Source organism: Aquila chrysaetos, chromosome Z (assembly GCF_900496995.4).
Source record: "Aquila chrysaetos chrysaetos chromosome Z, bAquChr1.4, whole genome shotgun sequence".
NCBI lineage: Eukaryota > Metazoa > Chordata > Aves > Accipitriformes > Accipitridae > Aquila > Aquila chrysaetos.
In genome coordinates, this window is record NC_044030.1 from 51,047,125 (window position 1) to 51,065,359 (window position 18,235).

Consider the following 18,235-nt stretch of genomic DNA (forward strand, 5'->3'; position numbering starts at 1 on the left):
TCCTCCATCACTTACAGAGGATCAGAAGTGCCACATAAGTACCTGATAGTGAGTTCTTAATGCACTATTTACATTACACCAGCAATACAAAGCTTTTTGAGATACCAAAGTAACAGTGTAAGGCATAACAATTTACAGACTGTTTTTATTTGTGTCTTGGCTACTGTCCTTTGTTTAAGCATATTAAAAAAGAAAAACAAACCTCTTTTAGTATGGTGGGTTCATACAGTTTTGTTCTGATGACAAAAATTATCAAAACCCTGTAATTTTCAGCTCATCTTAATTATAGATGAAAAAATCAGATGAACGAATAAAGACTTAGTATTTCACCTTCCCAGTATCTACTTTTGCTAAATACATTTCTGTCAGGACAAAAGCTGGTCACATTTATTTTAAACAGTAAGAGAATTTGCTTTTGTCTCTCTTTCCCTTTCCTTTTCTTCCTTTTTTTGAACTATTGGAACTGGAACACTCAGTGTTTCACTGTGTATCAAGTTTGATTTTACTGTCTTTATCTAGGATGAATTTTTGTATCTTTTGAGCCTTGGCCTCTTGGTGGACCATGAACGCCTACTTAGCTTTAGACACAGAATTAAATAATTTCATTGCATAAAGTAACTATCATTCAGTAGGTTTCAGTCATTTCCAGCTTGCACTGAATTTAAAATAGTGAGCTAGAAGATAAAATCATCCATGTTTTTCACAAATAAACAAAATCTTTTCATTCTTATTTAAACAAATCTATTTGTTATTTATGCTTTGATACTTCAAAAAATCTTCCTGTGCTACCAATGCCTGTAGCAGATTTGTACCCTACCATTATTTTCATCCACACTTTTTTTTTCTTTTTAAAAGACCAACTATTCTTAAGTAAATACCATAGTATTACAAAGCAATGCAAATCTACTTAGATAGGCCAAAGCATTACTTATATATGAGGGACAGTTTATCATTCACAATAGGACACTTTACGTTACCCTGGACTCTCTGAACAGCTACCAGTTTTGCAGCAATTTCTGTGACTCTCTTTTCAGTCAGAGAGAATTACAAAGTTTGTGTCAAGATTAGTCAATATTACTCTAATTACAAAATGAATTATTTTTAGTAAAACACATATGTGTTTACTAAACTGTAGGTGCATGCTGAAGTCCTACTAAAGCCGCTAGGATGTAAGGACCTGCTCAAATTACTTTCTTGAAACAGGGCCTGAAAAACTGTACCTCAGCCATGTCTAATAACTGCAATGATAAGAAAACTCTTCATACCTCCAAATGTGTCTGTTTACCAAAAATTCTCTCTGCTAAGGACTTAAAAAAAAGAATCTCTGCATAAAATTTTCACTGTTCTGTATAGAATTTAAGGGAGGATGATATAGAGAATATTTGCTATTTAAATTTTGATGTGGTAGACTCTTCTTTCTATTAATAACGATATGTTACTGCAATATTTTTGTAGAATGATCGGAAATAATTGATTTTGTAGTCATTTAACAGACAAAAACACCCTGCTTTTCATGCACATACTCTTTTTTTCCCTATTAAGAAGGGGATTTTAGGATTAGCTTCAGTTAATGTTTGGATCACCAAATGTTAGAGAAGCTGTTATTTCTATATTTTTAATGAATAGAATTATTTTAAAAAACTATTTGAAACATAAGGAGCAATTGTTCTATTATAGAAAATTAAAATCATACACAGTCAACAAATTAATCGACTGGGGAATTAAACATGCATAAATAAGCAGCCCTAGCAGATCTTTGTCCAGTACTCAGGCTTACAGTGAGTTCCTAATAAAATAAGTCAAGGTGTCAGCTCAATACATTTTACTCTTGGTTTCAACTGTAATTTCTCTCATATAGGGGTATGCCATGTATTCTGCTTTAACAAAGGATAAAGTCTTGATCACCACATAGTAGCTTCTTCCTTCAAATCAAATTCTCTTTTGAATACCTATATAATACTTCTGCTCAGATTTCTTGTGTAAGGGAAATTATTTTAATGAGCTATGTAACTTACCTGCTATCGCCCTCTTCCCACTGCTTTAATTGCTCTTTTAGTGCTCTGTAGTTGGTCTGTAACATCTGCAGCCTCTCTTTGCGTTGTTCATGGGCTGCTCTTAGCTCATCAGTTTCTTGAGTCTGTATAGCGCCAGAAAAACAAAATTAGAGTTGGGCAATATGCAAGAGATCACATGGATCATATGAAACAAAAGTTCTGTTTAACTATCAAAAGCCTCAGAAATCTAAAGAGAAAGATCAGGAATCACAATTCCCAAGGTCAATTTTTTCTTCTTGCTACTTTGGCAAATTTTGCTCATTTGGCAAAATTTACTTAAATATTTTTTTCATGTTGCTGAGAAGTTTTAAAAAATTTACTATCAAAATGTCAGTTTTCATCTTGTGAATGCATTGGCCTAATACATCAAAAAATACATAGACTGAAAAAGGACTGTTGGCAGTGTCTTTTCCTCCAAAATACTTTTTTCTTTTTTTTTTCCCATGGAAAACTCATCTATGTATTTTTGAGGGAAACACTGGCCACACTGAAGTCCACATCAAAAAAACCCTAAATTTAAATGGCTTCAAGATTTCCTCATATGTTAATTTATTTCTGTAAATATATATAAACCTGCAACACCCAGACTTTGTCCTTTAGTTATGTAACAAACCAGAAATAAAAACAAAATTTGCAATAGCTTTTATACAATCAAAACCATATAGAAAAAATATACTCTCTTTTTACAGAATGAAAATTAAGATATACCCTGATTTAAATTACAGAATAACAAAAGAGATTTTCCTAAGTGACAATACTGTGCTCTGAAAAAAAATGAACATTAAGAAGAGGACATTCCACAGTATAAAGCAAGTCAAAATCTGGCGTACAGCAGTAAAGAATTCACCAGACATTATCCTGTAGTAAAATTTACACTCAGTGCTTCATTTCTAGTTCAATGGGAGCTCTGCTTGTAGAACAACTACAGAACATGTTCTTTAATCTCTAGGTAAATCACAATACTTTATTTGCATGTATTTACTTCTTATATGCAAGGAGGGCTTTTCAGCATTACTCAATAAATAAGATCCATCAATAGTCAGAGCTGCAAGCAACAAAAATTAAATCCCACTATAAAATCATGGCAAAGGTTTCTACAGTAGTGCTAACTACAAAGTACCTAGACTAAGCTTGGCTTCTAAAATATAGCCCAGCTCTCATGAAGCATAAACAAAGCTGAAAAATACCAGCTAAAATTTCAGATGCTACTATATATAAAATTCCAGAAGTTTCCTGGAAGTGACTCAAGTAACACAAAAAGCAGATTTAGGTATAGAAGCAGGTACCAAAGTGACCTTACCATTAAATATTTTCCCAAAGTGGTGGTAGATGTTTTGTTCTGAAACAACCCCTAAACCAGACACATTTATAAATTTAAATTGCTTAAAAAGTACTTTTGACTGGTTTTAAGTGGCTCGTATAAGTACTACAATGATATTAAAAACAATTGCACAAATAGCAAGATAAATTTATGACAAAGGACATAGAGACTATTACCAGGGTTTGCTTGACACTACAACAGGAAATTTTTACAAGAATCCAGTTACAGAGGCTGTGTTTTCAAGAGAAGTTCATGAAATCATTGTTCTGCAATTGTTTGATATTGCTAGTGAAATCTGATCAAGTCTGGCAAGGTACTGGAAAATAACATCTTCCACATAAATCCTCAGAAGTTTATTAGTGTCAGTGCCCCTTCAGAGATGCAACCAAGTATAGAATTTGGCCTTTTCTATTTATGAATCTAGATTTTTCATTATTGCTTACCTGTTCCATTATCCATTCCATTCCAAGTTATTCCCTTCCCCTATCAGTTGCTCTGCCCTTTCAGAAATAGAAATTAGACAATTAACTGTCCTAATCACCCTCTTTTATTGAATTCTTAAGCACTTCAGAATTTTAAATTTACACTGTAATTTCCACAATGTTAGCTCCATCTCTCTCTGATTGAATTACATTGTATTTTTTAATAATTAAACTGTCTTGTATACAGTTTTCTATATATTGACAGAAATGGGACAGAACAGCCATCTCTAGCAGTGCTGGATCTCCAGGTTATTCTCCAGCTCTCCACTGTCATTCTACAGTACTTCCCATGACATAATGAAAGACAAAAAGACAAAGTCCAATCTGAAAGAAGAACCCAAATGCCTGTGAAAAAAAGTCATTTTGTTAGTTGCAGGCAGCTCCGACAAGCCAGAAGATTCTAATCACTACTTCAAAATTTTGTTGAAATTGACCTATAACAATTTCTGTTACAGTAAAAACTGAACTAAAAGGGAATTTAAAAACCATACGGATTCAATTCTTTGACTACTCTTCTTAGGGCTGACAAGAAGTGAGGAACCTGACCATTACAAAAATATTTTTTTCCTCAAGTAGTTACGTGGAAAAGCCACAATATTAATATATTTTTGGCATCTAACACCTACATGGAACAGGACTATATATGAAATCTAACCTAAATATAACAGTGTGCCCTCGCTCACATAAACAAGTTATTAAGGTGGCCCTAAAGACTGATATACATATTGTAGTTCTAATTCTCTCCAAAATTTTAGAACTTTAAACAAAAAGGATGAGAAAATTTAAAGGGAAGATGTCCCATCGCTTTTGAAAACATTCCAGTTAAAGCCAGGAATATCTCCTCTAGGCTACGGCAAAGATCACAGTTCTAGAAACATAATATGGGAGAACATATTCTTGGTTCATAACAATATCTAACTCTCGGCACCCAAACTCCTACCCACTTCTTAAAGACCAACAGCAGATTGATGTACTTATGCTTTGGACCATTCTAAGTAACAGCCTGACAATTTGTTATTCAGAATCCATGAAATACTCTTATTTAATCTGACACTCTCTTCCCTAAACAAGGGTGCAATCAGGTAAGTAAATCTATTGCTTTTTAGTATGTCCTGGAGTGCAGAAATGAAGCCAATTCTGTACCAAAAATAAGGACATGCTGAACTTACATGATTACTGTATTTTTATTAGCAATAAAGACAGTAGGAGCCAATTCCTTGGCCAGAAATGAGTCAGCTAAGGAGAACTGGAAAAATCCTGCGAATGGGACCTTGCCCTTTTCTGTTCCTTTGTAATACTGACGGGTCATCAAATATTTGTGTTCCTGAAAACCCCATAAATAAAGCTGTTCATCATTTTTTTATTGTTACAAATTTTTCAGAAGGACTGATGGATAAAGTCACAATTTCATCTTCAGGATATGCATCATCAGTATGTTTATTGATAGAGCAAGCTTTCTTTTCTGAGCAAGTATATTTCAAGTAATCATACAGTCAACACTTTGCTTGAGGAGGTAATAATGCAAGCGCCAGTTTCAAAAATGTTAATCACATGCATTATTCTTTGTTGGAAGTAATGCCTGAGAGAAGGTTAATATCAAGAAATCATACAATACCAATAGAACTATTCTGATGTTAATGTTACGACAGCTGAGTGCACTGTCATGCTGGCAACAGCCTCATTGAATTCTGAATGTAGTGCCACAACAGTGTTTAATACCTGGGCCTCTACAGCTTCTTTTCAATCAATTAAAACATTCTGCAAAAGAAGCCAAGTAGGTTTCCTAGAGAAAATGCAAGGAGCTTATATATTCAGTTTCAAAGGGCGATAGAAGACTTAGCCCTTAAAGGCCTCATGGATTAACAGCTGTGATAAATTGAGATGCCATACTTGCAACATAATAAAGCTGCACAGATTCCTAAATTATGCTTTAAGATGAAAGGGAAGAAATGACAAAGGCAGTATGGCAAACGGTAAAAATTATGTTACGAGGTCATCAGACCTGTATCTGCTTAAAAATCTAAGTGCTTCTCTTCACTCATCTTTCCAGAACAAAACACTAAGAAATGTGGAACTCTATTATTTAAGACAGCAACCATAAACGCTTATGTGTCAGCTTTGCTGCCAAGGGCGGAGCAGCAGTAGTCCAAAGTGCCAGAATTATCTGTAGCATGAGTGAGCATCCGCAGGCCAACTAAGACGAGGCCTACCAAAGGCCAGTTCTCAGGTAGAGCTAGTAGGATGAGCTGCCTCAGATTTCTCAACAGAGAGAAAAACAAAACAAACTCAATCTTCTGACTCCCAGGAACAAGGAGCAAGATGGCCTGTACAACTGAATTTGAAGTGTAAATCATCTTTCCTGGTCATATACTCTATGTGTGTTAAAACACGACAGTAAACTCTCTCAAGCACACAGGGAGAGGGGAGAGTGGATGAATTGTAAATGTTTAAGAAAACAGGGTTTGGGTTTTGCATTCTGAGTTGCATTTTAAAACAAATAGGTCATTCAAAAGGTACTATTTCTGAAGTAAAAAAACTAGATGAACAAAAATCTATAAAACTGAGACAAAATGGGAAATTGTAATACATGCTCAATTAAGCTTTTCTACCAAGGGTTGGGAAGGGGAGAGGCGGGTGGTGTTTGTTGGGTTTTTTTACAGCATTTGTTAGAACAACAACTTCTGAGCCATAACTTCCAAGAATACAAGGGGTAAATCTGTTCTAACTAACTGACTTCAGCATTTTAAAATACTGGCTTCACTGTAAAAACAAACAAACAAACAAAAAAAAAAAACCAACCAAATTCTTTGTACTTTCTGCTTCACTTTATTTCTTTATGCATACATTAATTTCTCAGAATATATATTCTCAGACAAATGTTGAAAATGTATTTAACAAGTACATATTCTTGATGACAGCTCAAATTAGGCTTCCATAGGACTACAGGACTACCAACACAAGATTTCTAGCAGTAAAGGAAAAAGGCAAACTAATGGAGAGTGCTCTCTTATGCTAACACACTTACAGTCCATAACGATATGTGCATTTTGCATTTTTAAAATGTCTGTTTATTTTGTTATATCTTTATCTATGCAAGCTTATAGCTAGAGAGTTGGTTTTGTTTTGGTTTTTTTTTTAATGTTCACCTTTAGTTGTAGTGTCTTCTCCAAGTTTTCAATCTTTCTTTCAGCTATTTTAAGCTTCCTTAGCTCCTCTGACTCTCTAAAAGAGCTCTTTGGGGACAGAGACCTTGAACGTTTCACAGGTGGTTCCTGGAGAATAAAACAAGGACATGGTTGAACTAGTTGGAACACCGGATTATGAAAGACATGCAGAATTAAAGAAGAAGTAATTTTGAATACTAATAATGAATTATAAAAAAAAAAAAAATCTGCATGGAATACCAGAGAAATAACAAGCAGAATTACCACAGCGCTACCACTAAAGGTTTCTCTGTGACTCGTTAATGAGAATATTCATTTACATTTACATTGTTTCTTTCAGAATAATGATGTCCCATTAGGGAAGACTAAAGGGTTATAGACTCAGAAATGCAAGAAACCTCATTACAAAGGAGGGGATAGAGGCTGGTCTAATTGCTCTATAAGGGTCCAAGGTTACACTTGATAGGACAACCAGAAACAAGAGGGAAAGGATTTTTTCCCTTTGAAATAGTTTAACACACTGTGAAGTTGAAGGAACAATATGCTTGAGGAATATAAATACAACAGACAGTAGATCTTATACCATAATGACCATATGGTCATTAACTATAATGTGACTAACTAGAGACAAGAATATGTGTTTATATTATGTACAGCTTCATATAGCAATCTGGAGAAAGAATATGCAAAAGTAACACTTAAACTGGGCAGCTTTCTTGTTCATTCTATGTCATATGTCCTTATGGCAAAGAAAGAAAGACCTCATCAAATTAGACTTTCTGATTTTCTGAATAACTTTGGTTAAGGACAGAGAAATACTAACACACACTTAATACCAATAAGGTAAAAAGCTATTACGTAAATACCTAAAGTCAAACAAAAACTTAAGATTATTTGTGATTATTGTCGTTGCATGCTGCCATTTCCACTGTAAAATAACTGATTTACAACAAAAGAAATTCAGGATAAATAAAAATTCAGATAAAGTCTTCTTGAATACTATATATTTCAACACTTTTACACTGTATGTCACACTTTACCTTTAAATCGTATGAGTTTCAAAAAAGGAGGAAAAAAATAATAATAATGAAATATCAGAAAATAACAGTATCACATATTTAAGAACTTAAATATTGCCAAGGTTTTTTTGTAATTTCGTGTTTGGTTTCTTTTGATTCTGAAATGTGCCTGAATGAGATGGAAAAAAAACCCAAACCCAAACAAAACCAAACAAACAAAAAGAAAACCCAAACCCTAACATCTGGAAGGAATTTTAGTACATTTAAAATATGAATGTCAAATGGACATATTTTGTATATTACTGTCAGTTTCCTTATATAATAGATAAAACTAGAACAAAGTTTTAATGAACATTTAAAACAATATTTCCAAATTTATGGGTTTATATTGTCAGTATAACATTGTACTGACTAAGAGTAGATCTCTTTTAAATAGTAAAATTACTGATTTATTTTTTTTTCTAATAATTCTGGTAGAGAGATCCAAAAGTTTACTTCAGTCAATAAATACTGATATTAATCAGTAAAAATGTTAACATTGCACAAAACCAAACTGATCCCTTTCAGGTGTCTGAAGCAGAATATTTGAAGACCAACATATCAAAAAACATACTCATCTTCAAAATCCCAGATTTCTTGAATAAAACCAAGATTTAAATAAAATTCCTATATTCCACATTTCCTAATTATTGCATACCCATACTGATTTTTCCTAAAAATCCAGAATGCAATATTTTTCAAGAAATGTTTCCTAGTTAAACTTTATGTTTGTATACAGAAGACTTGGAAAATACATGATTTCTCTAAAATCAGGAATAAATTTCTCTGAAATCAGGAATAAAAGCTTAAAGTACTGCATTTGTTGCCAAAGAGAAGGACAACAAAGGAAAAGAAGTGGACCAACCAGCACCAGACTGCTAAGACTAACTAGGTAGAGAGAGTCTATGGAGGAATGGAGAAAAGAGAAGAAAAAGCAGAACAATGTAAAAATTCAGTCTTGCTGCTTAAATCAAAGGTGATCAGATACAATTAATACACAACAGTTTTTCTTTTTATATGATATATATATATATATATATACACACACACACACACACACAGACTTTATATATAGCTACCCAGGATTGTGCTGTGAATCTTTTTCACAGGGCCAAGGCATGGAAAAAAATGAGAAACAGAACATGGAAATAACTCCCTGTGAGAACATGTGGGATTGGTGATAGGTATTAAGAAACATTCTATTGTTTGAATACATTTTTACCTGTTTAGTGAGCAGACTAGAGGTCTGTGGAAAGAAGAAGCTGGGTCTGGGCTTTACAGCTACACGTAAGTAGTTTGAAGGCAATCTTTGCTAAGAAGGCAGTTTGATTTTCCTACCAAGACAGAAGAGACTGTGTAGTAAAATACACTGTAATTTGATTGCCTGGGGCTGCTGCAAAACTCAATTTGGAAGATGGCATCTGTAATACCCTTCTCACAACTGCAAACTTTGCTGCTGCTGCCAGGTTTAAGCATCTAATTTTTAATTCAGTCCTCATATTCTACAGTAAATTTAGACATACCTGTATTAAATTCATACACAAATTGTAATGTTTTAAACATTTCCTAAATGTTTAGGAGTAAAGAAAAAGTCCGATTTTATGAGCAAAGAATGTTAATCCAGGTCATTAAAGGGTAACAAAAGATTTTTCATCAAATGATCCTAAAACATGTTTACCAAAGACTAAGCCAAATAGCAGAAAACCAGAAATAAACAGGCTTTGTAATATTAATAGATATGAAACTTTGTGACAGAAGATTTTATGTGAAAAATAGCTGGTAAGTGGATGCGACACACATTAACTGTTAATGGAGGTACAGTAAGCAGAAAAAGAAAAGATGCCTCTTTCTAAACAACCTTCTGATACCCGTCTGCACAGTGAAAGACACCATGGGACAAAGCTGGAAATAGTCACGTTCTTGAATTCAACAGGTTTTGTGTCAGAGTCCCAAAAGAAGGAAAAAAAAAAAAAAAAAAAAAATAAGGCACAAGGGAAGCTGGAACTCTTACTGAAATCTCTCAGAGAGCTCTTCTGCACACACAGCTCAGATCAATGTCTTCCAGGATACAGCACTGAAGACAGTGGGCAGAAATCTTGATTTTTTTTATCAGTTGAAGAAACAGAAACATTGTTGAAGCTGAACCAGAGGCTGACAAGATACAGGTGGGTTTTTTTTGGAGAGTAAAAATGGCAAATTCTTGATTCATTATGTTTCAACAGGAACTTTATCAGCACTGCAAGTTAACTCATGCCTTTTAATATCTTGACATTACAGACTTAGAAGAATGCTATAGAATGTATACCAATAAAAGGCAATTATAATTCCCATGCATCATACAATGGGAAAGCTTAGCTATAAAAAAACAAGGTCTGTGTTACTGAACCAGCCAGCAGACATATGGATGGCAGTTTAATTAGGTAACAGAAATCATGCATAGCTCACAAAGTTACAAATTTTAAGCTCCAAAAAGGGCACTAGGAAGATCGAGCAACTGACTCTTAAGTCTTCGTACAAAATGGCACTCAGCTGTACCACCTTCCACAGAGACTAGACTATGAGGGTTACCGTTGCCTCTAAGTACACACTTAACAATATCAAGAAAAATGACACCACACATGCACATTTAACAAAGCTTTCAACCACCACATCATCTGCCTCGCAGAGTAAGTTGTTTCTATTACTCTGTATGACTGTAGGCAAGGGATTTGAATTTTTGCAATTCACAAAAAACACCACTAGCCTATAGATGTATATATGTCATTGCATTCTGCAGAACCAAACATAGATAGAAGCTTACAGTCATATGGCCACACATCCCAATTTATCACACTGGTGGCAAGTTTCTGGTTTGTGCCAGGCCCTTCTTTTTAACATCTTTCCAATTATTTCTTCTTTCAAAATCTTTGGCTTTTCAGAGCAGAAAGTAATCAAAGAAATGTCATTCTGATCAGAAGTGATTCCATGCTTATTTGTTCTTTGTATCCTGGGAATGCACATAAGGGGGGGGATGAAGGGTTAACATGACAGAGTCTTTGTGAAGCCAAAAGGATCACCACTGTAAAACAAGAACTATATATCCAACATATTCTTCCTGTCAAATCATGCGCTAATAACTTCTGTCATGAATACTTCTGTCATAGAAGACTGAAAAACAAGGTAATGGGAAGATATTTCATTGCAAGGGAAAATCAGTAAAGACAGCAATACTACCTTTTCTATTTTATATATATATTTTGTGATCCTAAAGCCAGAATGTTTCTACAATTTTCCTTACTGTCTTCCCTAAATGCAAAGGATTTGTAGCCTGTCAATTTAATTCCCAGAAGTTTTAATAGAGACCATGTGCACATGTGAAGAAGTGCACATTATCAAACAACCCTGAGTATTGAAAGAGCGTGACTAGATCTACATCTCAAAACACAAAAAGATTCTCTACAATAGGATTTTAAAGTTTGTATTTAGTATTACTCAAGGGAGAGTAATTGCTTTACTCCTGACACAGTGATCAGTTCATGGCAAACACAGTACTTTCATTTACATTATTCTGAGGAAACAAGAAGTGATGTTGTGGTGCGTTAACCTTGGGAAAGGGTCAAATACCCACCTGACTGCTCGCTCACTCTCCTTCCTCACCAGGACAAGGGGAGAAAATAGGATGAAAAAGCTTGTGGATTGAGACAAAGAAATGGAGATTGTGGGTTGAGACAAAGAAATGGAGATTGCTTACCATTCACCATCATGGGCAGATTCGACTTGGGGAATATTAATTTAAGTTGTTGCCACTTAAAATAGATTTGGGTAGTAAGAAATAAACAGAATATTAAACCAACACCTTCTTCCCCACCCTACTTCCCAGGCTCAACTTCTCTCTTTCACTCCTGACTCCTCTACCTCCTGCTGAGCAGTGGGGAGCGGGGATTGCAGTCAGTCCATAACAGCTCCTCTTGGCCACTCTTTCTTCCTCACGCTTTTCCCCAGCTCCAGCATGGGGCCCTTCCACAGGCTGGAGTCCTTCAGGATAAACCTGCTCCAGACTGGGTCCTCCATGTGTGTCAGTTCCTGTCAGAAGAACCTATTCCAGCATGGACTCCTCTCCACACACTGCGGTTTCCGAGAGTGAATATGTCTGCCTTGGTGTGGGCTCTTCCACAAGCTGTAGTGTGGGCATCCACTCCATGGTGGTCCTCTCTGTGGGCTGCAGGGAAATACCTGCTCTGGCACTTGGAGCACTTTCTCCCTCTTCTCCTTCTCTGACCTTGGTGTTTGCAGGGATGTTTCTCACCTTCTATTCTTCACTCTACACTGCCTGTGCAGCATTTTGTCCTTTCTTAGACACATTTTCACAGAGGCACCACCACATGCTCCTAAACAAATGTTCTAAAATATGCCTTTTCCCAAAAATAGCATACAGTGCAAGGTATTGAGAAAGAACAAGCCATACAGTTTTCAATGGAAATGTTATGAGATACCAAATGTGGGAAAACCAGGAGATTCCTAAGGAAGCAAAACATGGTGGTTGACCCTTGTAGACTCTACTACACAGAAGCATGTTCTTATTTGCTTCCTTGCCACAGAAATCTCTTCCAAGTTTCCCATGTTCTATACAATCACAATAAAAAAAAAAATAATAAAAAAATTAGATGATGAAGAGGCTGAACACAGTGAAAAACATTGTAACTTTGGTTAATTTAATAAATCAATTTAAGCCATAAAATTATTTACAGATCTATTTCATTAGCTATAGTTTATAGATGTTACTGTTACCTGGTGCCTAAATTTAACAGCAAGTCATCCTGAAAAAGGCAGTCTAGCATTACACAGAGTAATAAAAAGTTGAAAGTACAAACTTCAGAAGGACATTGTTGTCATTCTTCATAGAAAAAATATTACATCATACTTCAAAAATTAAGAATTTGAAAAAAAAAATCTTTTTCATTTATAAATTCATTGTAATAAACTTTTCTATTTCTCTCATTTTCCTTCCAGGGAAATACGGTTATTCTGATAAACACCACAAAATACTTGATAAATGTTTATTTTAATGAACCTACAAAGAATTTATCCTTCAAATATTTCATTTAATTAAGAATCCCTTATTCATTATTTAATAAGGTAAAACCTTCTACTCCCAACAGCTATTTTAACAAGTCTTTGGCAGATAACACAAGAACCATTCAAACAAGCTTCCAGAATTATAAGCAGCATCAACAGATATTAAAATTATTATCTGGACCCTTGAGCAAAAATGCTTGGCTTTAGCAGCCTGACTTAGACACAAATACACAAGACAATAAAACTATCCTACCTCATGCTTTCTTCCTGTCCTTATATTGCTGCTTTCCAGGGTATCTGTAGCATACAAATTATGCTCTGCTATGTTAAGACTTGCTTTTTTCAATTTTTCCTGTAAAAGCTCGATTTCAGATTTTTGCATTGTAATAAGACATTCTAACTCACTTAAAGATGGCTGTTGAAATACCTAGAAAATGATAGTACAGGTATATTATGTTAGTAACAAACATTCAGAAGCATAACAAATCATTTACATAAAACTGCCTAGAGAAACACAACATTACCAATATTACAGGAAAGTGTGAGAGCTATAAATAATTCTGCTTTTGTAAATGACTTACGAATCCATAATCAAAACCAGACCCCAAAGTGTTAAGTAACATTTTCACACCACCACCTATTTTCCAAATCCAAATTTACAGTCTTAACAATGCTTGTTTTATATAGATGTTTCTTCTGCAGCAACTTATTCTACTATGGTATTTTGTATCTCACATGCTGTCAAAATTTCTTGACAAAATATTTTACCTCTTAGACTTGTTTCTGGTGAAATTTCAAGTTGGCAAGTATCACTGGCCTATCAAACATGGGAAAAAAACCCCACCTTAACTGTATATTCTGTCAATAAAGATATTCTTAGTTAAAAACTGCCTCAAAAAAGTACCTCTTTAATGTAAATCTACAGCTTGCATCCACTACGTCCATAAACTCAAGACAGCACAAATGTTGTGGTCAAACTGAAGACTTAGAGAAAAAATAGAAGGTAATTCTAGATCACAGTATTACTCAAGGCGGATATGTCGTTTCACGAAGCCATTGAATTCCAGGACCCTTCCGAGCTATCAATCCATTCACAACACAACACTGTCACACACTGCTCACCTTGGCCCTGTTACAAAACCTGTTCAGACCAAACCACTTTTTTGTTGGTACCAGCTATCTTTAAGTCACATTCCCAATGTCCAACAGCAGACTCATGTGTGTACATATGACCAAGAGTGGTCAAGTTACCATGGCTTGATAAATTACTCTTTGTCAGTTGAGTTTTCATTAACTGCCTGTGATCATACCACACTGCGTTACAACCACAAGGCAAAAGATCATTACCTTAGCATAAGCAACTGCAATATGCCTGTTGTGGCAGTCTACGGCAATCACAAAGTGAAATGCTTCAGCTCAAACATCCTCCGCAGTGCTTTAAGGCTGGGGACAGACATTCACCTTGCAACAACTGTGCCAGATGAAGATAATATAATTCCCAGATGGTCAACGCATCCAGACAGCTGGAGGTTAGCACCCCAACACTATTGCTGAAAGAAGGGATGGCACAAACCCCCTCCCTAATCGATTGCATAAATAAAAGGGCAGGTTAGTTTAAAAAGTCAATGTAAGTGGCTTGAGCTGACACAGCTGACCTTGTATTGCACTGAATAGGGCAAACTCATGAAACCCCTATTGCCAGCAGTGCTGTGACAGCAATGACGAGCATCTAGGAAACAGGAAAGTCTTCAATCAACAAAGCTTGAGCCAGAAGACAACTTTCTCAAGATTAACTAAAAGTTTTATTTTACACATACTTTCCTTAATTAGCAAAGTTCTGACAACCTGACTTCATTGCAACTGTCTGAGCATATTCTTAACACAAATACTCATTCCAATAGAGAAAAAAGTACCTGGTACAATTATCACTGTTCCTACTATTTCAATTACTGATACGCCCCAAGTTAAACAAATCGGGTACACTGGCAAAAATCAGAAAAGGCAGTGTAAAAAAGGTTAAGCAACCCAAAACTTCTCTAAATTCATGCCAATCAAGAAATGAGATGGTCCAAAGTTGATTAAAATCAAGCAAGCAGACACCCTAGTAAGCTTAGTATTTGACAGAAACAGATTAATGGGCCTTACCATTTTATTTCTTTATATTAAGAACATGAAGATTTTCATAAAAGTGTACTATAAACTCACACTTCCTACAAAAAAATCCCAAGTTAGAAATACCAAGCATTTATTTCAGAAAAAGCGTAACTCCTCATACAGCAAACAAGCACAGGAATGTTGTCAGAGAGTAAACTTGCCCATGCTTTTGCTGACTGTTCCTTAAATAAATTCTGTTGCTCATTTTGCATAATTTAGGTCATGTGTAGTTACAAACAGATGTCATTTCCACCTATGATCAGCAAAAGGCCAGTTTATAACTAAAAGAAAACTCTACACAGAGGGGAAAAAAAGGAAAATAAAAAAATGAGTAGACAAGCCATGCACTGAAAAGAACATTTAAAAGAAAACTGGGCTTCTCGTTCGTTTCACCAAAATCTTAGCACTATTTTATTATAAAAAGGAAAAAAAAAAAAAAAACAAACAACAAGACCTAGAAGACAGAAGAGACAGAAATAGTGCCAGTAGATAAAGGAAATGTAGTTATACTTAAGTTATATAATTAATTCTTTTTTACTTGAACTTTATTTTTTCCTATTAAGAGAAATACAACTACCAACTTGTTCCATATTATTCATTGCTCAGCTACATGTAAAAGACTTCTACGTGTAACATAAGTTGTACAATTACATTAGTAACTAAAAAGAATCAGCAGCTTCAATCTGTTATAATCATTTTAATTTATATTACTGTTACTTTAAGAAGTCTACAACTGTTAAATGTTGCTGACTTTTAAACCATGAGAATTACACAAATTTAGCTAATGATTAACTTCTTACCGTATCGCTACTTTTTAATTTCTCCTTTCAAAAATGAAATGCAGTATTTTGAAATGTAAACCATTTAAGAGTCACGGAATATATCAAATCCTTGCTCCTCTATGTCAATGAAATTCTGCTACTGACTTTAATAGGACTTTTATATGAACAGTGTTCTTTCTTTGTTTGTTGTTTTTTTTTCCCCTGCTCTCTTCTTCTCCCAAAAGAGACCTCTAGAAATTACCATGCAGTGATACTTACTTCAAATTAAAATACTGTAAGGGCACAGTTTCTAATAAAACTCTTACAACAGTCTTTGTGCATATGCATACACACACATATTTTTTTTTGAAAACTAAACGCAACAAAACCAGTCTTACATCTTAACTTATACCTCCAAAATTCCTAAAAATATTCAGCAGATCACCGTTACCAATACAGATCTTGCTATATAATTTGCATCTACGATACTGTCAAAACCTGCTCAATTTTTAAACCATGCATATGAAGTTTCTTCAGTTTCAGGAATTCTAAGAACATAGATGTAACCTGAAGAGATCCATTTAAAAATTAAGGTTTTCCTTATCAATGGACTCCAGTTGAAGAAGAGCTGGGTATCACGTTCTGTCAAATCTAATATATCCTTCACTATTTGATAAATATTCTTCTACATTTCCTAGCCTAGAAGACTTTGTTTACCTAAATATCAGGAGAATTTGTAAACATGAATTTTTAAGACATGAAAAGAGATCTTCTAAAGACAGAAAGCTGGATGAAATTTCTCTCTCTGGTCTTTTGTTTCAGATTCATGTCTATTTAACTTTATATTACTACACTTCTATGTTCCAGTTATCCTTGGTTAAGAGCAAAGAAATCACTAAAACCAAATTATTTAGTGAAAAGATTTGGCTATTATGAGAACCTCAATTCCTTCTGTATAAAATATGACTCTACGAACAACCCAGAGTTCCAAGATTTATGAATGAAGAAAGAAGTGCAGTTTCGTCAGGTCCTTGGAAAGAAATGTCACCCTTCCTTGGCTTTTCACTTTCTAGCTTTACATCTGAAGTCTTATTTTTAATCTAAGAACTAAGGGAAACACTACAATTAGTAAGGCCAAAATGGCAAATAATTTTAAATATAATGGAGCTCTGATTTAAAAATCCTAACATTACCAGAAAAAAAGCACAGTATTGTGTTTCAAGACTGCAGAAAACATTCAACATCCAAAGAATGTAGTCCAGTTTCACAGCAAGGAACAGAAATCTGCAGTCCAGGAAAACAAAAACTAGCTACATGCTAAAAGGCAGCACCAGGTTCTTCCACAGCTTCTGTCTCAGAATTATCATTGTAGATCTTTGATCTTATGAACTGAAATAGCAACTCACCTCAAGAAAGAGTTCCATGAAGGTTCACTTCTTAAAGTCTATTCTAAATCCAATGTCTAAAACTAAAATTTCCATGAGATGATTGTTTCAGTGCACACATAACGTTGACCTTCTTCACAGCCTATCCATCTACATGTTGAGTGCAGCAAATGAAGGCTTTCTCTCAGGTTTAAGCATCTTAGATTAAATTCTACCTGCATTACAAAGTCTAGCTTAATAGAATAATGGTTTCTTCTTTCACTTAGTAAAATCAGTTTATATCATATGCTATTTTATCACAACAGATACATAGTTTTTTCATACTGAAACTCAATTTAACATGCAAAACATATATTCCAAATAAATGTCAGAGGCTTATTTGTTTTAAACAACAAATACAATCAAGAAAGTATTTACTTCTACCAAGCAGATCTCTCACTCCTCTTATGCTTACATGTCTTTTCAAAGTAAGATACAGCTGATGTTTTCCGGATGCTCTAATCAAGATGAAGCATAAGCACCATCTTCACCACAAAGCTCTACCACTAGGGGAACCATCCACACCGTACTTAGGGAAGGGAATCCAATGCCACCTTTTCAATGCCGCTGTTGTCAGAGATCACAAACAGTACCAAACAATATGGAGAAAATACAGCTATGTTCCAACATACCTCTATTCTGCATGACTTTCATGAACCGGCAAAAGAGAGCAGGTGTCAAGGGTATGGATATCTAAGAGCTTCAGAACTAATAACAGCCTTACGCGTACTCCTGCTCCCCCTCAACTTCCTCAACACGAAG

At 34.8% G+C, this 18,235-nt stretch overlaps 1 protein-coding gene across 9 annotated transcripts in view; it reads right to left on the reverse strand.

Annotated features, from left to right (window-relative positions):
• CNTLN (centlein) overlaps positions 1–18,235 on the reverse strand; it is a 198,954-nt gene that overhangs the window by 95,405 nt on the left and 85,314 nt on the right. For 7 of the 9 annotated variants that reach the window (XM_030004482.2, XM_030004477.1, XM_030004485.1 and 4 more), the window contains 3 exons: positions 13,388–13,561; positions 7,004–7,129; positions 2,016–2,137 (listed from right to left, as the gene is read on the reverse strand). In XM_030004482.2, coding sequence (XP_029860342.1) covers positions 2,016–2,137; positions 7,004–7,129; positions 13,388–13,561 — 422 coding nt within the window. The remainder of the gene's footprint in view (positions 1–2,015; positions 2,138–7,003; positions 7,130–13,387; positions 13,562–18,235) is intronic. The other 2 variants (XM_030004483.1, XM_030004480.1) reach the window with 1 other exon arrangement.